The sequence below is a fragment of the Lipotes vexillifer genome, unplaced genomic scaffold, assembly GCF_000442215.2.
Source record: "Lipotes vexillifer unplaced genomic scaffold, Lipotes_vexillifer_v1.1 scaffold811, whole genome shotgun sequence".
Classification (NCBI taxonomy): domain Eukaryota; kingdom Metazoa; phylum Chordata; class Mammalia; order Artiodactyla; family Lipotidae; genus Lipotes; species Lipotes vexillifer.
Genome location: NW_006775554.1, coordinates 1,473,955 through 1,491,383, shown reverse-complemented (window position 1 = coordinate 1,491,383; position 17,429 = coordinate 1,473,955). Strand labels below are relative to the sequence as shown.

The following is a 17,429-nucleotide window of genomic DNA, read 5'->3' as shown; positions in this document are numbered from 1 at the left end:
GCCCCGCAATGGGAGCGGCCACAACAGTGAGAGGCCCGCGTACCAAAAAAAAAAAAAAAAAAAAAAACACACATTTAAAGGAATTCAAGAAAACTCTCTCCAGAGTGGAGCTGCAAGGAGGTGTAAAGGTGAAGGTCAAGGCACCTCACGGAGTCCAGGCTTAGAATAAAGAGGGAATCTCCTGTGACTCAGGAGAGCATGGTAGAGGGAAAGTAAGGGGAGGTATGTAAATCCAGGTCTCCTCCCAGGTAGCTAAATGACCTTGGGCAAGCCATTCCCATGTCCTACCTGGATTAAGGCTCTCTGTAAATGGTATTTCAGTGCTGGAAGATACGGTCTATGAATCTACATAGCAACTAAATCAGTTCTGAGAAGAGGCCAAGGATGCAGGCCCGCAGGGTTACTAACAGTCAAGGAGATACGGTTTGGAATGTTCAACCTCTAAGAGAGAACCGGAAGCATGTTGTGGACCCCACAGAGCATCCCCTAGACCCTACTCACACCTGTAGGACCAGGACACTCCCTGCTGGGAGTGCTGAAGGCCGATGATCCACAGATGCATCCTCCCTGGGACTCTTCCCTTAAAGAAGAAAGCTGCCTTGCCCAGGGTAATGCCAGCTCCCCAGAGCAGCCCACAGCCAGTGCCCACTTGTTTTGGGTCCCCACTGTTCCAGTTCTGAAGGGCCATCCCAGCTCCAGCCATGGGATTAGCTTTGGCCTCTATTACAACTATTGCACTGCAGTTTAACTTCTCTCTTCCCTGCCTCCCTCCATCCCTTACAGGTGTTGTTCCCAAGAGCTCCTCCTCCAATAAGCCACCTGTTTGTAAATCTTCATCTTTGAAGACAAAGCAGCAATGACATTGGCCAGAGTCACAGGAGGAGACTGAAGTAAAAATGGTGCCTTTAGGACACTTCTTAAAGGTATTTTTGAGAATCGTTTTTCAGAACTAACATTTAGCAAGCAATCATATGTTCCTTGCATGCCAGGTCTCATTCAATCCACACGGCATCCTAGGAGGTGGGCTCTGTGCTGTTACCTGCATTTCACAGATGAGGAAACCAGAGATTAAAGAGGTTAAGAAAGGCACCCAAGCCCTCGAATGTGCAGCAATGGAGCTGAGGTCTGAACCCATGCCCTCGACCTCATCCCACTCCACTGCAGCTCTGTGATCACACGTGCCACACTGGATGACACGGATTCACTCACGTCTGTTTCTTTCTCAGATCTCTCCCTCCTCAAGGGCAGGGGCCTCGTGTTATGAATCTTAAGCACTTAGTGTAGTGCCAAGTCCACAGCAGGACCCGGGTGGTAGTAATGACGATACTTGGTGGTGTATTCAGTAGTGATGGGGGTGTATTCAGTAGTGATGGTGGTGGTATTCAATAGTGATGGTGGTAGTAGTCAGTGTTTCATGTGCACTAAGCCTGGGCTGTGCCCTTTACATAAAGCATTTGGCCCTTTCACTTCCCTATGACTTGAGTACTGTTATTAGGTGTAAGCGGTGAGCGCTCACTCGGGACCTACCGCAGATTCAAGGTCAGTCCAGCAGATGCACACTGTACTGGAACTAAGCAGTCATGAGGGCCACGTTGAAACTGGTCTATTAGGTCCCCCAAAATGCCACATGGTATATGCAGCTTCTCCCATCAAGAGGAAGAGTCTCTTCCCCCCTCTCTTTCCTCCTTTATTTCTGGGATGGGCTTGTGATTCCCTTTCACTCATAGAATATGGGAGCAATGACACTGTGCAAGTTCTGAGCCTAGAGTTCAAGAGGCTGGGCCCCTGCTCGTTCACTGGGAATGCACCCACCACCACGTGACCAAGCTTGGGCCAGCCCACTGAAGATGAGAGACCACCTGGAGAAAGGCCCCAGGTGGCCCAGGGGTCCTAGCTGAGGCCCCAGCCACGGGTGAGCCCAGCCACGAACAGCCAGTCCTTGCCTAGACCAGAAGGACCACCCAGCTAAGCCCAGCCCAAATTACTGACCCACAGAAACAAGAGCAAAATAAAATGGTGGTGATTTGAAGCCACTAAAGGTTTGAGGTGGTTCGTTAAACACCAGATAATTGTGTCCAGTCAAATTAGGTGTTCAGTCAAACATCCAAAAGTAGAAATACCAAAAGATTCTTCCGTAGGAGAGATGACAAGCAAAAGACTTTCCCAAAAGAAGTAACCGGGCGAGCTTATTCCTGACTCAAATCAAAGCGTTTGTGATGTGCACTGGCAACTAGAAGCAGCAAGAATTCTGACTGGCTGGAAAACTGGAAATTCTGACAAGAACCAGATTGTTCTACCAGCTAAAAGTAAGAAGAGTGTCTCTTTATTTCACTCTAAGCAACACAAACAGACTGTGTTCTCCCCCTAACATCCCCTCCTATGTTTGATAAGATAAAGAGGTCTAGAGTTTCACCTCTCAGGTTTAAAGAAGCCAAGCTAGAGGTAAAATTGGATACACCAGCTCCAGGGAAGTCAGAGGAAACCATGGCTTTGCGGACTAGAGTAGGGTTTGCTGTTCTCAACACTTACCTGTTTTCTTTTGCTCCCGAGCTGGTCAACACGCAGTTGACGCAGCCCTGTGCCCAAGCTCCGGCCACGAGAATGTGAGCAGAAGTGATATGTGTCCCTTCCTGGCTGAAGTGGCTCTGAAATGAATGTGCTTTCTTGTGTTCCTTCTCCCCACCCACCTGCCCAGTGGAGAGTTACCTGGAGCCCTGGATGACTGGGCGGGAGGCTGCCTGACCAGCATCGCCTGCAGCGGTCTGTGCCGTGAGTGAGAAATAAATCCCTTCCTCTCAAGCCAGAGGTTTCAAGGCTTATCTGTTACAGTAGCTTTCATAGATTCTGACTAATACCTTAGCAAATAGAGAATGTTTTAAATGCAAGCCCTAAAAGTAGTTTACGAGCTCAAGTTTTCCTGGTATTAACAGAGCTACATTACTGGGTGGGAAAACTGTCAGAATGTCCTGGCTTCTTTGTTCTACAGTTTGCAACCGATGGGCAACATTGAAATGCGAAGCAGATGTCCCCCCAGAAAGGCAAACAGCACCATCCCTCAATGGGTGACTGCAGAGGTGCTTGTCTCCTGTACATATTTCACTTCTGTGTGCAAAACTGAAAAAGTCCCCACTAACATTTCTCAGATTCTCAGTGACTTGAAACTATGTACTTTTTTTCTTTTGGCCACACCGTGTGGCTTGTGGGATCTCAGTTCCCTGAGCACGGCTTGAACCTGGGGCCTCGGCAGTGAAAGCGCAGAGTCCTAACCACTGGACCGCTAAGGAATTCCCAAAACTCTTTGCTTTTTAGTTGTTTCTGTTAAAGTGGAATATACGTAACAGAAAAGTGGGTACATGTCTCTAGCTCAATGGATGGTCACAATCTGAACCCACCATGTAACCAGCACCCAGATCAAGAAACAACATCGCCAGCGCCCTAGTAGCCCCTCTCAGTCCCCACCAGTCCCCCTGTGGGTAATCACCATCCTAACTGCTATCGCCTATGATTACTTTCACCTGTCCCTGAATTTCAGGTGCATGGAATCATATAGAACGTACTGGCATTTTAGCTCACAGGTTGTTTGTGAGAGTCATCTATGCTGTGTATAGCTGGAGTCTGTTCATTTTCGTTGCTGTATAGTATTCCATTATGTACCCACTATTCTACTCAGATGGCCATTTCAGTAGCCTCCAGTTTATAGTACGTCAAAGGTAATTATTCTCACTCCAGTCCACCAGGGTCCCAAAGAAGGGACTTCAGTGGAGAAACTCTTTATCTTCACAGTGAAACATGGCCAAAGCCTGAGGCTCTGCCCAAAGTTAAGACTGCAGCATTCACATACTTCTGAAAATCACTTCTCAACAGGCTTTAATGAGGGCAATTTTTTTTTTTGGTTCAAACAAAAATGACCAGAGCTTGTAAACTAGGAAGTGATACACTCTTTATAAAAATCACAGATCAAGCTATACCAAAACTAGCACCAAAAGCCAAATCAAATGACTCCCTCAATGGAGTTATCCTCCCCTATACCATTCATTCATTTAAAAAGTATCTACGAGCACATACCATGTGCCAGGTATGGAGCCAGGTACTCCAGAAACAACAGGAAATGAGACAGATGTGGTCCCTACTCTCACGAAACTTACATTCTTGCGGGGAAGACAAACACTGAACACTCAAATAAATATACAATTAGAAAATGTAAAAGTGACAAGGGGTTATGAGACTACAAGGGGGAACGTGATTTGGAAGACCAGGGAAGGCTTCTCTGAAAAAGTGACACTTGAGCTAAGTTCTGAAGGAGAAGTAGGAGGCAAGTGGGGGAAGAGGAAAGGGAAGAGCGATTCAAGCTGAGGACAGAGCAGGTGCAAAAGCCCCAGGCTGGGCAGGGCTGTGTCCTACTGAGAAAGACCACCAGTTGGGTCTTCAGCCAGAAAGTGAAATGCAAGTGGAAGCGTGGTACAAGGGGAGGATTGTGAGGGCCCAGATCAGGCAACTTTGTAAATCGTGTTAAGGATTCTGGACTTAACCCTGGGAAAAACAGAGAGCCAGCCACCAAAACATAGATCTCTAACCAAAATAGAAAACGGTCCCTCACCACCCTATATGCCAATCCTGCATCCCTAAGTGTACTGGTGGCCCAGATAGACTTATTAATACCCCCAACCATACATTTTGCCACACACACAAAAAAATCCAGATAACTATCAAAATTCTCATTTGCCGCTTTGCCTAAACTGTAAAGAATGATCCCCACACACACGCTTTTAGGGAGGGAAGGTCTTCAAAATAGGGCTATTCCATAAAAATCCATCACAAGAGACAGTCCTGCAGAGCTCACCCTCTACCTTCACCCACATTATTAGCTAGCTTCTTCAACCCAGAAGAGCACATGAACATCCCACGCAGAGGCCGAAGGGACCCCCAAACTTTAAAGGTGAACTGGTCAGAAATCTATTTGAAGTTGAAACGCCATCAACACGTTTCCAAAATGAGGTAGCAGGTGGGGCAATCACAGATTTCAATTCAGCTTTCTGAGGTTTCCCACAAAATTAAAGCATCAAAAGCCAGGAAATTGTAGCACAGAAAGCACTGTGCTCACCCATGTTCAAATCACGTCTCTGACGGCAGCTGAGCCCTCCTCCCTCAGATCCACTGTCAGTTTCCCTGCGTGCTCTTGGCCACAACATGTAAGCACATTCATTCTTGCATCATGTCCTTGACTCAGGAGCATTCATCTTGCCTCCCAAGACTCTAAACTCAGTAGGGACAAGACAGTGTCCAGCCCTAGAAATAATGGAAACGGCCCTGTTTATCAAGTACTCACCGTATGTCAGGCAAGGTGCTCAGTAAACACCTGCCATGTACCCTATAAACTAGGTTCTGTCACTGCCTTTGAGTTTAAGTAACATGTTCAAGGTCCCATAGCAAGAAGCCAAGGTTTATACACATGCCTTTCTGTCTCCAAAGCACAAATTCTTCACCACCGGTGCAGCATGTGCTCAATAAACACGAGCTGGGTGCATGATAGCAGGAGAAAAGGAGAAAAGGAGTGGGAGGATTCCTTCTAGAGAAAAAAATCACTTCTGTGGCCCTCTACGATCAAGGATGCAGTGAAGAGCAATATCCCTATTGTTAGAACCATAAAAAAAACCCAGTAACCATCTCCCAAACTAGGATAATCAACAGTATGACTGACAGAAAGTCAAACGTCTCTTTAGGATGTGAAAAATGGCAGCAGCCCCTAGATGCTCTGGGAACGCTCCCCCACTGCTTCTAAATGGTCATTTCCGCTCCTCTTACCTGATCTCCAACCCTACCAGCCTGGAATTTCAGGATCTGAGTCACGGCAATTATGGCTTCAGAATGCATCTCATGCTCTTTTTCAAACATTTGGCCATTTCAGTCACCCACACACATCCCGCCCGACAGCAGTGACAACAGCCACTTCCTAGTCACTACGCTGCCTTCACGAGGTCCAGACCCCCGACAGGACGTTCCCCTCCCACCAGCTCATCCCTCACACACCCTCCTTCCTGTTCCCCGCATGAGCCCCTTTCTCTCCTCCAGGGCTCCACTTGTGCTGTCCTCTGCCTGAAACACCCTCCCCGGCCCCCGCCCCCGTGTCAATCTGGGAACTCCTACTCCTGCTGGAAGATTGTTCCCAAATGTCAGCTCCTGTGTGGAATCTTCTCCACCCCTCCTAGGAGTAAGGATGTCATTCAAAGCTTTTTCACACCCTCGGTGTGACACTTCTCATTTATGTACCAGAAGTAATTGGCCATGTGCTGTTCTCCCCTCAAAAGACGAGGGAGATTTTCAAGGGCAAGCATAGTGTCTTATTTCTCTCCAAAGCCCATATTGGAACCTGACATTATACAATATATTTCTTCTAAGTTACTTGTTAATTGCTATTCTTCTACCAAACGTCTCTGAGGGCAGGGATTCTGTCTTGTTCACCGCTCTAGTTCCAGTGCTTAGAACAGTACCTGATACATGGTAGGCACTCAAATATTTACTGAATGAATGGATAGATGGACAGAAGGCTAGATGGATGTGGAAATGGATGGATGGATGGATGGATGGATGAACGGAAGAACAGATGGATGATGGATAGAAAAACAACTGGGTGGATAGAGGAATGGATTGGTGGGTGAGCGGGAAGATGGATGGATAGATGGATGGTTGGATAAAGGCAGGATCATGTTTCACCAGCCCAGGGTCACAAAGCCATGGAGAAACAAAGCCAGGATAGGAAATCAGGTCTGTCTGATATTTGAACCTTCATTCTCAAGCCCAATTTTTACTGCCTATCTAGAAGCCCAAAGTCTGGTCACTGGCCAGTGGCAAGGTAAAGGAAGAGTCTAGAATTGCCCCCAGGAACATGGTTATTGTTGAGCAAGTTAATTTCCATTTACTTAGCAAATGCCAAGACTCAATAAGGGGGATCAGAACCCTCCTAGTCTGGGTCTGAGTTCCCCTCCTGACCGGGTAGGGCAAATTTCTGCATGTGGGCTGAGGGAAAAAGAGACCTCCAAGAGATACAAACAAGGAGGCCAAGGACAATGAAAAGGTAACGACAACAGCAACAATAACAACGGTAATATTAAAAGACTGACACTCCTGAATAAAGGCTACCGTCTCTTCCAGAGCCTGCAGTTGCTGTGCTTTTCAACCCTCTGCAACACAGAGCTTCCTTCCAACACCAAACATTTCCAGGGAAGACACTGAACTCCCCTTCCCTACTCACAAGCAGGAAAAGCCAGTAAGAAATCAGGCCCAGAGGTAGAACAGCATGAGGCTCAACGTTAGCTAAAAGTGGGTTATTGGTAGAAACGAACACATCTTTATGCTTCCATAATTCCCTGTAGTCCCTTCATAATAAAAACAATAAAGAACATTTACGAAGTACCCAGATTTGTATTAGAGAGACTGAGACTTTCTCCTTGCAGGAATCAGAAAAATGGAAAGAGAATTGACAAAGGATCTTTTTCTACGTGTGAGTCAATGCTGCTTAGTGTGAAACTACTTAAAAATTATCTTCCAAATAAGAGAAGACACACTGCCTAAACCAATGGAATGAATGGTTGTAGAAAATCAGACATGGACCCAGGATGAGGAGGGTATTCAGGAGAAAATGCAAGTAATCCTGTGCCCCTGAAAACTGGCTTTCAGCTCACAAATGCCTTTCACTGATAGATTTTGCTCTCTCTCTTTTTTTTAATGGAAGTATAGTTGATTTACAATGTTGTGTTAGTTTCTGCCGTACAGCAGAGTGACTCAGTTATACACTTTAATATCTTGTAATAAACTATAATGGAAAAGAATCTGTGTGTGTATCCACATATATATGTATAACTGCTCTCTCTTTTTATTTATTCTCAATCTATTGCCTCAGACTTGACCCTCCACCTCTGAAAGTGATCTGATTTTTCTCCTTTAGAGCAGCCACCTCGAACTGCAACCCCTGAACAAAAAGGAAGTCAGCTCATTATGAGTTATTAGCTAAGAGGAGATGACGTTCTCTGTCTGTCAAACTGAGAAAGAAGCCATCTTAACGTAACTGTCTAATTCTACTAAATATTCATCTTACTTGCAACCATGGCACAAATAAAGATTCAGGGCTTCTCCACAGAATGTCACAGAGATAAGACCTCCTGCGTATCTTTATCCAGGTTACAAGCAACTTCACAATACAGATTTTTAGCTCTGGCTCCTTGACAACTCAGACTTTCTCCAATTACCTCAAAGAATGAAAAGTTTTCTGTTTTTTTGTTTTTTGTTTTTGTTTCTGTGCGGCATGTGGGATCTTAGTTCCCTGACCAGGGATCGAACCCGAGCCCCCTGCATTGGAAGCGCAGTCTTCACCACTGGACTGGCAGGGAAGTCCCCGGTTTTTGTTTTTAATTCCCAGGCCAAAGAATTCCCTGACTCCACCCCAACACTTTCACAGGTTAGCATCCCCTACACATCCCCATAGCACCCTGTACATTTCCTTCCAAGTACTTAACAAGAGTGAAATTAAATATCGGTGCAATGCTTTGTAGAATGTCTCAGCTCCCCCATTACACTGTAAGCTCCGTGACAATAAGGATCCTCTCAATCTCATTCACCCTTGTATTCCTGCCATCTAACATAACTCCTGACACAGAGAGCTTAATGAGTGAATATTTTTTGGAAGGATGGATGGATGAATGGACAAATGGAGGTATGTGGTAAATATACAAATTTCCTACCAGATTGTCAAGCAGCCATCACACCTCCAAATACCACATGTAAACATTGTGATTTTTATATACTCTATAAAAAAGCTATCACACAATTTCAATGGAGAGACAGGATGAGTGAGGTCAAAGAATCCTTGAGATTAGATCAAATGCCAATAAGGGACCAAGCTTTTGAACACATCAGCCAGAGATGATGAACTGTTCAGCTGATCCCTCCTCCCCACCCAAGAATTAATTGGACTGCAAAGACAAAAGACCAGAGGATTAAAAATTGTACTTAATAATTTAACGACCTGTAGCTGAAAAGCATCAAAAGGAGATGCATAATCTCAAAATTGTGACGTACTGATCTATTTGCGTGTGTGTGCACGTGTGTGTGTACGTGTGTGCATGTGTGGAGAAAGAAACAGACAGACGGAGGAAAGAGGACCCCAACAGCAAGAACGTGTCCAATTTATTTTCAAACCTTCGGTTTACCTTTTGACCAGTTAACTTCTCTATATCTTTTTCTTTATTGGCCCAAATACACTGTAAACATGCTGTATCTGGTTCTGGGCAGTACCTGAATTATCACACGTACTCAGAAATAATATATTTTTTCATGAGTTTCTAATAACTGGTATATCATATCAACCAGATTTTCAAAGGTCATATTTTCCATATTTACTTGGAAAGGCATTCTATTGCCCAGTGACAAAGCTTCAAGCTTTCCCTGAGTGTTCTACAGCTCAAAAGGAATTGGCTGCTGCCTCTTCAACACATCAACCCTCCTTCTTGCTAAGACCCAGCATTAACTTACCCTTAAAATTTTTTATTTCATTTGGGACTTTGAGCCCCAAATCCCACTTCAGGTGGAAAAAATTAAAAAGTCAGACCAATAAACACAAATTCAAAAAGCCTCTGCCTTTTATCCACGTGGAACCCCCAGGACATGTTCAGGAGAGCCAAGAGATAAGTGGAGTCTCACTCACAGGCCTCTGGGATCTGCTTCCGAGAAGGGAGGGAAGTGGAATAATAGAGGCTTGAGTGCACACAAAAAAGGCCCTATTTATGATTCTACTAAGAAAGTTCAACCTGAAATTCAGGATATCATAGTTCCTAGGGAAAAATACGCCAAAAATAAAATGAACCTTCGATTCATCTTTGGCTATTGTTTCTAAAAAGTACATATTCTAATCTCAAAGTGTTAACTAAAGACTAAAATAAACTTGTATCCTGTAAAGTCGATGTTGAAGAAACCAGCAATGGTTGTATTCATGCAATACTTTGGGGATTTTTAAGAATAATGTCTATTGGGCTTCCCTGGTGGCGCAGTGGTTGAGAGTCCGCCTGCCGATGCAGGGGACACGGGTTCGTGCCCCGGTCCGGAAAGATTCCACATGCCGCAGAGTGGCTGGGCCCGTGAGCCACGGCCGCTAAGCCTGCGCGCCACGGCCGCTAAGCCTGCGCGTCTGGAGCCTGTGCTCCGCAATGGGAGAGGCCACAGCAGTGAGAGGCCCTCGTACCGCAAAAAAAAAAAGAATGCCACAGAGAGAAGTCTGCCTTGCTTATCTAAGCGGTCCTATTTCGAATCCAGAATTTAGGGGGTTTCATAATAGAGATTCTCAGCTCCAGTTCCCTGTCACCAGAGACATTCTTAAACTACCTCACAGAGAATGGTTTTATAGAAAAAGAGTGGAAACAAAAAGGGAGAAATTATGTAGCAGTCAATCTAGAGTTCTGTACAAAAGCAAGAAAGTCTATTCTTAAACTCCCCTGAGCACACAGAAATCCACAATCTCCCATGGCTTACGGACTTCCCATCCTTCCTCTCTCAAGCCATCCCAGCACCCCCAATTTCCATGGCAGCACCATGGAGCACGGGGCTCAGTGGTTTCTTTGCCTTATGATCATCCTACACAACTCCTACCCAAGAAAGGCAGGGACTAGATCCTCTTTCCACTTCTACTTTTTGGGGGTTTTGTTTTGCGGTACGCGGGCCTCTCACTGCTGTGGCCTCTCCCATTGCGGAGCACAGGCTCCGGACGCGCAGGCTCAGCGGCCATGGCTCACGGGCCTAGCTGCTCCGCGGCACGCGGGATCCTCCCGGACCGGGGCACGAACCCATGTCCCCTGCATCGGCAGGTGGACTCTCAACCACTGCGCCACCAGGGAAGCCCTCCACTTCTACTTTTGAAATGGAAAACCCCCCACCATAGCTTTTATCTGGGAACATGGCTACCTGAAATTAACCTTACATTTCCCACATACTCCTTTGCAGCAAGGTGTGGGTATGTGATTAAGTTCTAGCTAATAGCATATAGGCAGAAATATCAGAGGCAACTTCCAGGACAGTGAGCATGTGTCCTTCACCTTTCTGTACCTTTCCTCCTCCTGCTGGCTGAAATAAGGCTCTGATGACTGGAGAGTCCAGCATCCTTCTTGGACTCTGAAATAATTTTCACTCCTGGGATAGTAGAGCAGAAAACTGAAAGGAACATAGCACCTTGGGCTCTGAACTTCTGACTTTGGTGAGAGAATAAAACCGTATGTATTTTCTATAACATACTGATCCCATTTTAATTAGATTCACTTTAAGAGGAAAAATGTGGTACAAAAATGCTCAGATAAGGAACTCCTCTCTGATTCCAAAACTAGTCCCAGGTATCTCTGAGCACATCTGAGGATAATCTGTCACCTCCCGGGATATCCCTAAGCATGAGATCCTAAGCATCTCAATTTCAAGGGCTGTCAATTTGCCCCTTCCCCTCTCTTGCTCCTTCCCACTCCAGCCCAAATGGAATTTACTACCAAAGCAGTGACACAGGGCAACCATACATTCACAGCTGGATTTAGACTCTCACCTGGTAGCCAGTTCCATAGCAAAGCAACCCTGCAGAGCCAGTCTCCTCTCACACCACTGGGTTACTTTGGAGACAATCATAGGAGCTGATATTTTCTGAGTGCTTAGTCTGTGCTGAACTCTGGTCCAAGCATCTTATATACTGTAACAACTTGGAGCCACCCAGCAATTTTTTAAGGTAGGTATTGTTACATGGACCCATTTTATACACAAGGAGCCTGAGGTACAGAGAGGCTAAGTAAAATGGCTGGGAAGTCTCAAGCCAAGATTCAAACTCACAGTGGTAGCCTGATAGCCTGTGTACATGTTCACTACCCTACACTGCCTCTCAGGGAGAGGAGAAAAAGAAAGGCAATAATAAAAAAAAAAAATTAAACATGCCTACCTCTAAAGCTGCCATATTTCATTAGAAACTTTAATTCTGCTTTACTCACTGCACCAGAAAATGCCTACCATTTTCCTGGCTTTGAAAAATCAGATCTGCTGCTTCAGATGTGTCATTACCTGCACACTGAGAAGTTAACTTTCCCAACCATTAATAACTGCAGAGCAGGTGGGATAGGAAAGCAGCAATAAAAATGTTCAAAAATCACCCCTGACCTCAGCAAGAGACAAAGACAGAAACCGATTCATGGAAGTGAGAGGTAACCTCAAAGATCATCTACGTGTTCCCACGCTAAGGCACCCCTGGCATTCTGCTTAAGGGGTCAAAGTTCTAGAAAACAATCCAACCGTGTGCACCAAGGCCGAAATTATTGCCATTTAAAGGAACGTGGGAAGTCCTCTGGTGCAGTGCGTAAAATTGGGGCTCCAAACCTTGGTAAAAGAGGGCAGGGGTTGGGGGTCTACGAGGCTCACTGGCTGAGCAGGCTCGGAGCACAGGCTCCGGACGCGCAGGCTCAGCGGCCATGGCTCACGGGCCTAGCTGCTCCGCGGCACGCGGGATCCTCCCGGACCGGGGCACGAACCCATGTCCCCTGCATCGGCAGGTGGACTCTCAACCACTGCGCCACCAGGGAAGCCCTCCACTTCTACTTTTGAAATGGAAAACCCCCCACCATAGCTTTTATCTGGGAACATGGCTACCTGAAATTAACCTTACATTTCCCACATACTCCTTTGCAGCAAGGTGTGGGTATGTGATTAAGTTCTAGCTAATAGCATATAGGCAGAAATATCAGAGGCAACTTCCAGGACAGTGAGCATGTGTCCTTCACCTTTCTGTACCTTTCCTCCTCCTGCTGGCTGAAATAAGGCTCTGATGACTGGAGAGTCCAGCATCCTTCTTGGACTCTGAAATAATTTTCACTCCTGGGATAGTAGAGCAGAAAACTGAAAGGAACATAGCACCTTGGGCTCTGAACTTCTGACTTTGGTGAGAGAATAAAACCGTATGTATTTTCTATAACATACTGATCCCATTTTAATTAGATTCACTTTAAGAGGAAAAATGTGGTACAAAAATGCTCAGATAAGGAACTCCTCTCTGATTCCAAAACTAGTCCCAGGTATCTCTGAGCACATCTGAGGATAATCTGTCACCTCCCGGGATATCCCTAAGCATGAGATCCTAAGCATCTCAATTTCAAGGGCTGTCAATTTGCCCCTTCCCCTCTCTTGCTCCTTCCCACTCCAGCCCAAATGGAATTTACTACCAAAGCAGTGACACAGGGCAACCATACATTCACAGCTGGATTTAGACTCTCACCTGGTAGCCAGTTCCATAGCAAAGCAACCCTGCAGAGCCAGTCTCCTCTCACACCACTGGGTTACTTTGGAGACAATCATAGGAGCTGATATTTTCTGAGTGCTTAGTCTGTGCTGAACTCTGGTCCAAGCATCTTATATACTGTAACAACTTGGAGCCACCCAGCAATTTTTTAAGGTAGGTATTGTTACATGGACCCATTTTATACACAAGGAGCCTGAGGTACAGAGAGGCTAAGTAAAATGGCTGGGAAGTCTCAAGCCAAGATTCAAACTCACAGTGGTAGCCTGATAGCCTGTGTACATGTTCACTACCCTACACTGCCTCTCAGGGAGAGGAGAAAAAGAAAGGCAATAATAAAAAAAAAAAATTAAACATGCCTACCTCTAAAGCTGCCATATTTCATTAGAAACTTTAATTCTGCTTTACTCACTGCACCAGAAAATGCCTACCATTTTCCTGGCTTTGAAAAATCAGATCTGCTGCTTCAGATGTGTCATTACCTGCACACTGAGAAGTTAACTTTCCCAACCATTAATAACTGCAGAGCAGGTGGGATAGGAAAGCAGCAATAAAAATGTTCAAAAATCACCCCTGACCTCAGCAAGAGACAAAGACAGAAACCGATTCATGGAAGTGAGAGGTAACCTCAAAGATCATCTACGTGTTCCCACGCTAAGGCACCCCTGGCATTCTGCTTAAGGGGTCAAAGTTCTAGAAAACAATCCAACCGTGTGCACCAAGGCCGAAATTATTGCCATTTAAAGGAACGTGGGAAGTCCTCTGGTGCAGTGCGTAAAATTGGGGCTCCAAACCTTGGTAAAAGAGGGCAGGGGTTGGGGGTCTACAAGGCTCACTGGCTGAGCAGGCTCTGCCCAGATCTCAGGTGAGAGGTCATATAAGTCTCCGAAGAAACCAGTGCCACGCTGCCAGCACTCTGCACAACTGACAATGCCAGTCACTCTCATCAGGGATCACTTCACTTTTCTCTGGAGGGTGGAGGTGCTACAACAGAACTGTCAGTCAGTGCTAAGTCACATCTCCGACTCTTTAACATTCAAATGTTTTCTTCCCCTGATCTAAACCCAGATCGCCAGGGCAATCAACTTGCCCCTAAGACACTCCCCAGAAATGTGATATTTCTCACCAAACTCAACCACGTGGACCTGGTCTAAAATGGGGGAAAGGGGGGACCTTCCAGACCAGCGGTTGCAAACTCAAATGCCTTACAGGGGCCAAAAATGGGTGAAGCAGGCCTGGTTGGGATCGACTGAGACAAAATGGTGCATGTGCACCCCGTCCACAAAAACTGCTGCTCTCAGCTCCAAATGATGGTTCTAAAAAGAAAGTGGGACCAATGCTCAGCAAACTTGAAGCTGCAAAGTCAGATACTTTGTGAAATCTCCCAGTTCTAAAATGTTGGCATCAAATTCAAAAAATGTTTGACACCCTAAGGGGTAAACAAAACTACAAATGATTTGGCATCTGGAGAGCAAATCTGCAACCAGAGATGGCCGAGTCACCACTAGGTTGGGCATCCCTGGCTAGGGTCAAGGATCTCAAACCCGATGCAAAGACCCAGGTAACCAGTCACTTGGAGTCCTTCCTGTATCTAGCCAGAAGATAGAAAGGGCAATTTAAACCAGGATCTGAGAAGCACCCCAACTGGAACCACTTCTTTCAGAGAGGGAGGAGGCCCTGGGGACAACCACAGTCGCCTTCCTAGGGGATACACCATCTGCAGAGGCAGGGGCCACCTGTAGAGACCTCTATGAGGCAGGGGAAGTGGAAGGACACATGAACAGGAATTGCGGGGGAGGGTATCTCAAGAAGAAGTGGCCAGGCAGGATAGGTTCAGGAGAACCTATTTTGACTCTTCTGGTGCTGGTTAGGGAGAAAGGGTGGATGTACTTCCTTGGCCAGCTGAGCCTCCCAGCTCCACTGGTCCTTCCTGGATGGAGCATCTCTGCCCCATGTACACACACCACTTTTAAAGACCTTTCTGTGGTGAGCTCCTAGTTTGGGAGGTCACTCTGACAAATGTAATTCCTTCACTCTCTGCCTATCTCAGTCACTTCCAGAAAGTCTTTTTCACCTTCTCCTCCCGCAAACAGCATCCTTAGAACCCCACAGCCTACCTTGGCACTGGAATCCTTGCTTCCCGAAGCCCCTGCAAAGGCAGAAGGAGACAGGTCAGGCAGCCCGAGTTAGTTCCCCACCAGAGTCACCCCACTTCCCCCTGCCCCCCTAGCCCAGGTGCAACCTCCCAGCCACAGGCGGGTGCCCAAGAGTCTTCCGCCTCTGGGGGGGGGGGAGGGGGAGGGGGGAGCTCAGCGGTAACCTCCACCTCCCCTCAAAAGGCAGAAGAGAGGAGGCTGCGACCACCAGGTGGCGGGGTGGGGGGAGCGTTTCCGTCTTGGTGGGAGGCGGCGGGCAGGCGGGAGTTCTGCCCACAGAGATGCCCAAGTGCCCTCGGGGAAAGAGAAAAAGACGCATCGAGAGGGAGGATGGGAGAGCCCCCGCGGCGGTGGCATTCCCTGGGGGACTGGGAGGGAGAGAGGACTCCACATGCCTAGAGGGACCAGGGAGCGAAGGGTCCCCGCAGTGATGTGAAGGGGGGAAACTGAAAGGTGGAAAGGGGAACCCACGTCCTCAGGAAGAAGCAAGAGATAACACGGGGCGCTGCCCCCGGAGACACAGAGGAGGAGGAAAGAATGCCCCATGCCCGCAGGGAGACAGAGAAAGGACACCCAGGGCGCTGCCCCCAGAAAGGAGGGAAGGGGGTGAGGGTGCCTCGAGCCCGGAAGGAGACAGCGAGATAGGGAACCCCGCACGAGAGGGCACTCGAGGCGCTGCCCTCCCGGGGAGGGACAGCGGAGCCCTGAGCCCTGTGGAGAAAGGGCGCCCGCGCCGCGACCCCTAGGCGCTCCGAGGCAGCTGGGAGGAAGAGAGGGCACGAGGCACCGCGCGATCGGCTGTCTGGGACCCCGGGGAGCGGGAAGCCGCAGGACTGTCCACGGGGGAGTCCGGGACAGAAGGGTCCGGAGCGGGAGCCCGTTTCTGGGGCCGCGGCGGGGCTTTCCTCCCTCGGAGGCGCGGAGGACGCGAAGAGGGGGTCCCCGCGCGCGGCGCTACCCTCGGAGCCCCGGGAAGGTGCCCTGAGCCGGCGCGTTCTCACCAGATGAAGTCGGTGCAGTGGCTGCAGAAGGTGGGCTGCTTGAAGAAGCGGGCTGTGAATTTGTGGTTCTTCACCTCGTGCACGTTCTTCTGCCGGAGGGCGCCTTTGCGGGCGAAGCGCACCGTGCTCTCCTCGCCCTCGCTCGGCGGCGGCCCCGCAGCCGGGTCAGCCATCTTGCGCGCGGGGAGCGGGAGCCCGAGAGGTGCCGGCCAGGGGCCGCGGTACCGCGGGCTGCGGGCCCGGGAGGCGCGGGAGAAGGCGGCCGCTCTGCCGCCCGGGGCCGCGGACGCTTCCCCTGCGCCGGTTCTGGCGGCCTCGGCGCGCGGAGCTAGGGCTGTCACTCGCCCAGCTGCAGCCACTCGACCAGCTGCGCTTGGCACCGCTGGCCCCAGCTGCGGGGGAGGGAGGCGGAGCCGCGGGAAGACCCCGCCTCCATCATTTGCATCGCCCCCAGGCTCCGCCCAGAGCCTCCAGCTGCTTTACATACTGGCACCCCGAGGCTGCCGGCCTCCCAGAGAAGCGTTCTCAGCCGCAGCGCTGCGACGCGGGGACCGCAGCCAGGGACCGCCAGACCTGAGCCTCGCCCGCTACCTCGTCCTCGGCCTGGGTTGCATGAAGGCGATGAGCATCTTGGGTGCGCCCCGGGGGAACCGAGAACGGGAGCTGGGGCCTGGGGGTGTAGGGGGTGAAAAGGGTGGGTGCGACGGTTTCCACCCAGGCCTCTGCAGAGACTGGTACCCATCCACCCCGTATCCGTGCCATTTGTCATTCTGCACGCGTCTCCTGGAGGGATGGGCTACCGCTGTCACTCATTCGGAAAGGCCTGTGGCTCCACACACTTACACACACATACGCACACACTACTGCAGATGCGGGGGAGGGGCAATCCTTACTTTATATATACACGTCTAACTCCACCACAAAGACAGTTCTTGGCTTTGCTTGCCTGACCATTTAGAAGAAAACTCCCTACCT

At 48.5% G+C, this 17,429-nt stretch overlaps 1 protein-coding gene across 2 annotated transcripts in view; it reads right to left on the bottom strand.

The window, feature by feature from the left end:
- The window catches only part of PRKCB (protein kinase C beta), a 319,031-nt gene extending 302,404 nt beyond the window's left edge, over positions 1 to 16,627 (bottom strand). For both annotated transcript variants that reach the window (XM_007449990.1, XM_007449989.1), the window contains exons 1-2: positions 16,455 to 16,627; positions 15,415 to 15,446 (exon numbers count right to left, since the gene is read on the bottom strand). In XM_007449990.1, coding sequence (XP_007450052.1) covers positions 15,415 to 15,446; positions 16,455 to 16,627 — 205 coding nt within the window. The remainder of the gene's footprint in view (positions 1 to 15,414; positions 15,447 to 16,454) is intronic.
- Positions 16,628 to 17,429: the final 802 nt, after the last annotated feature.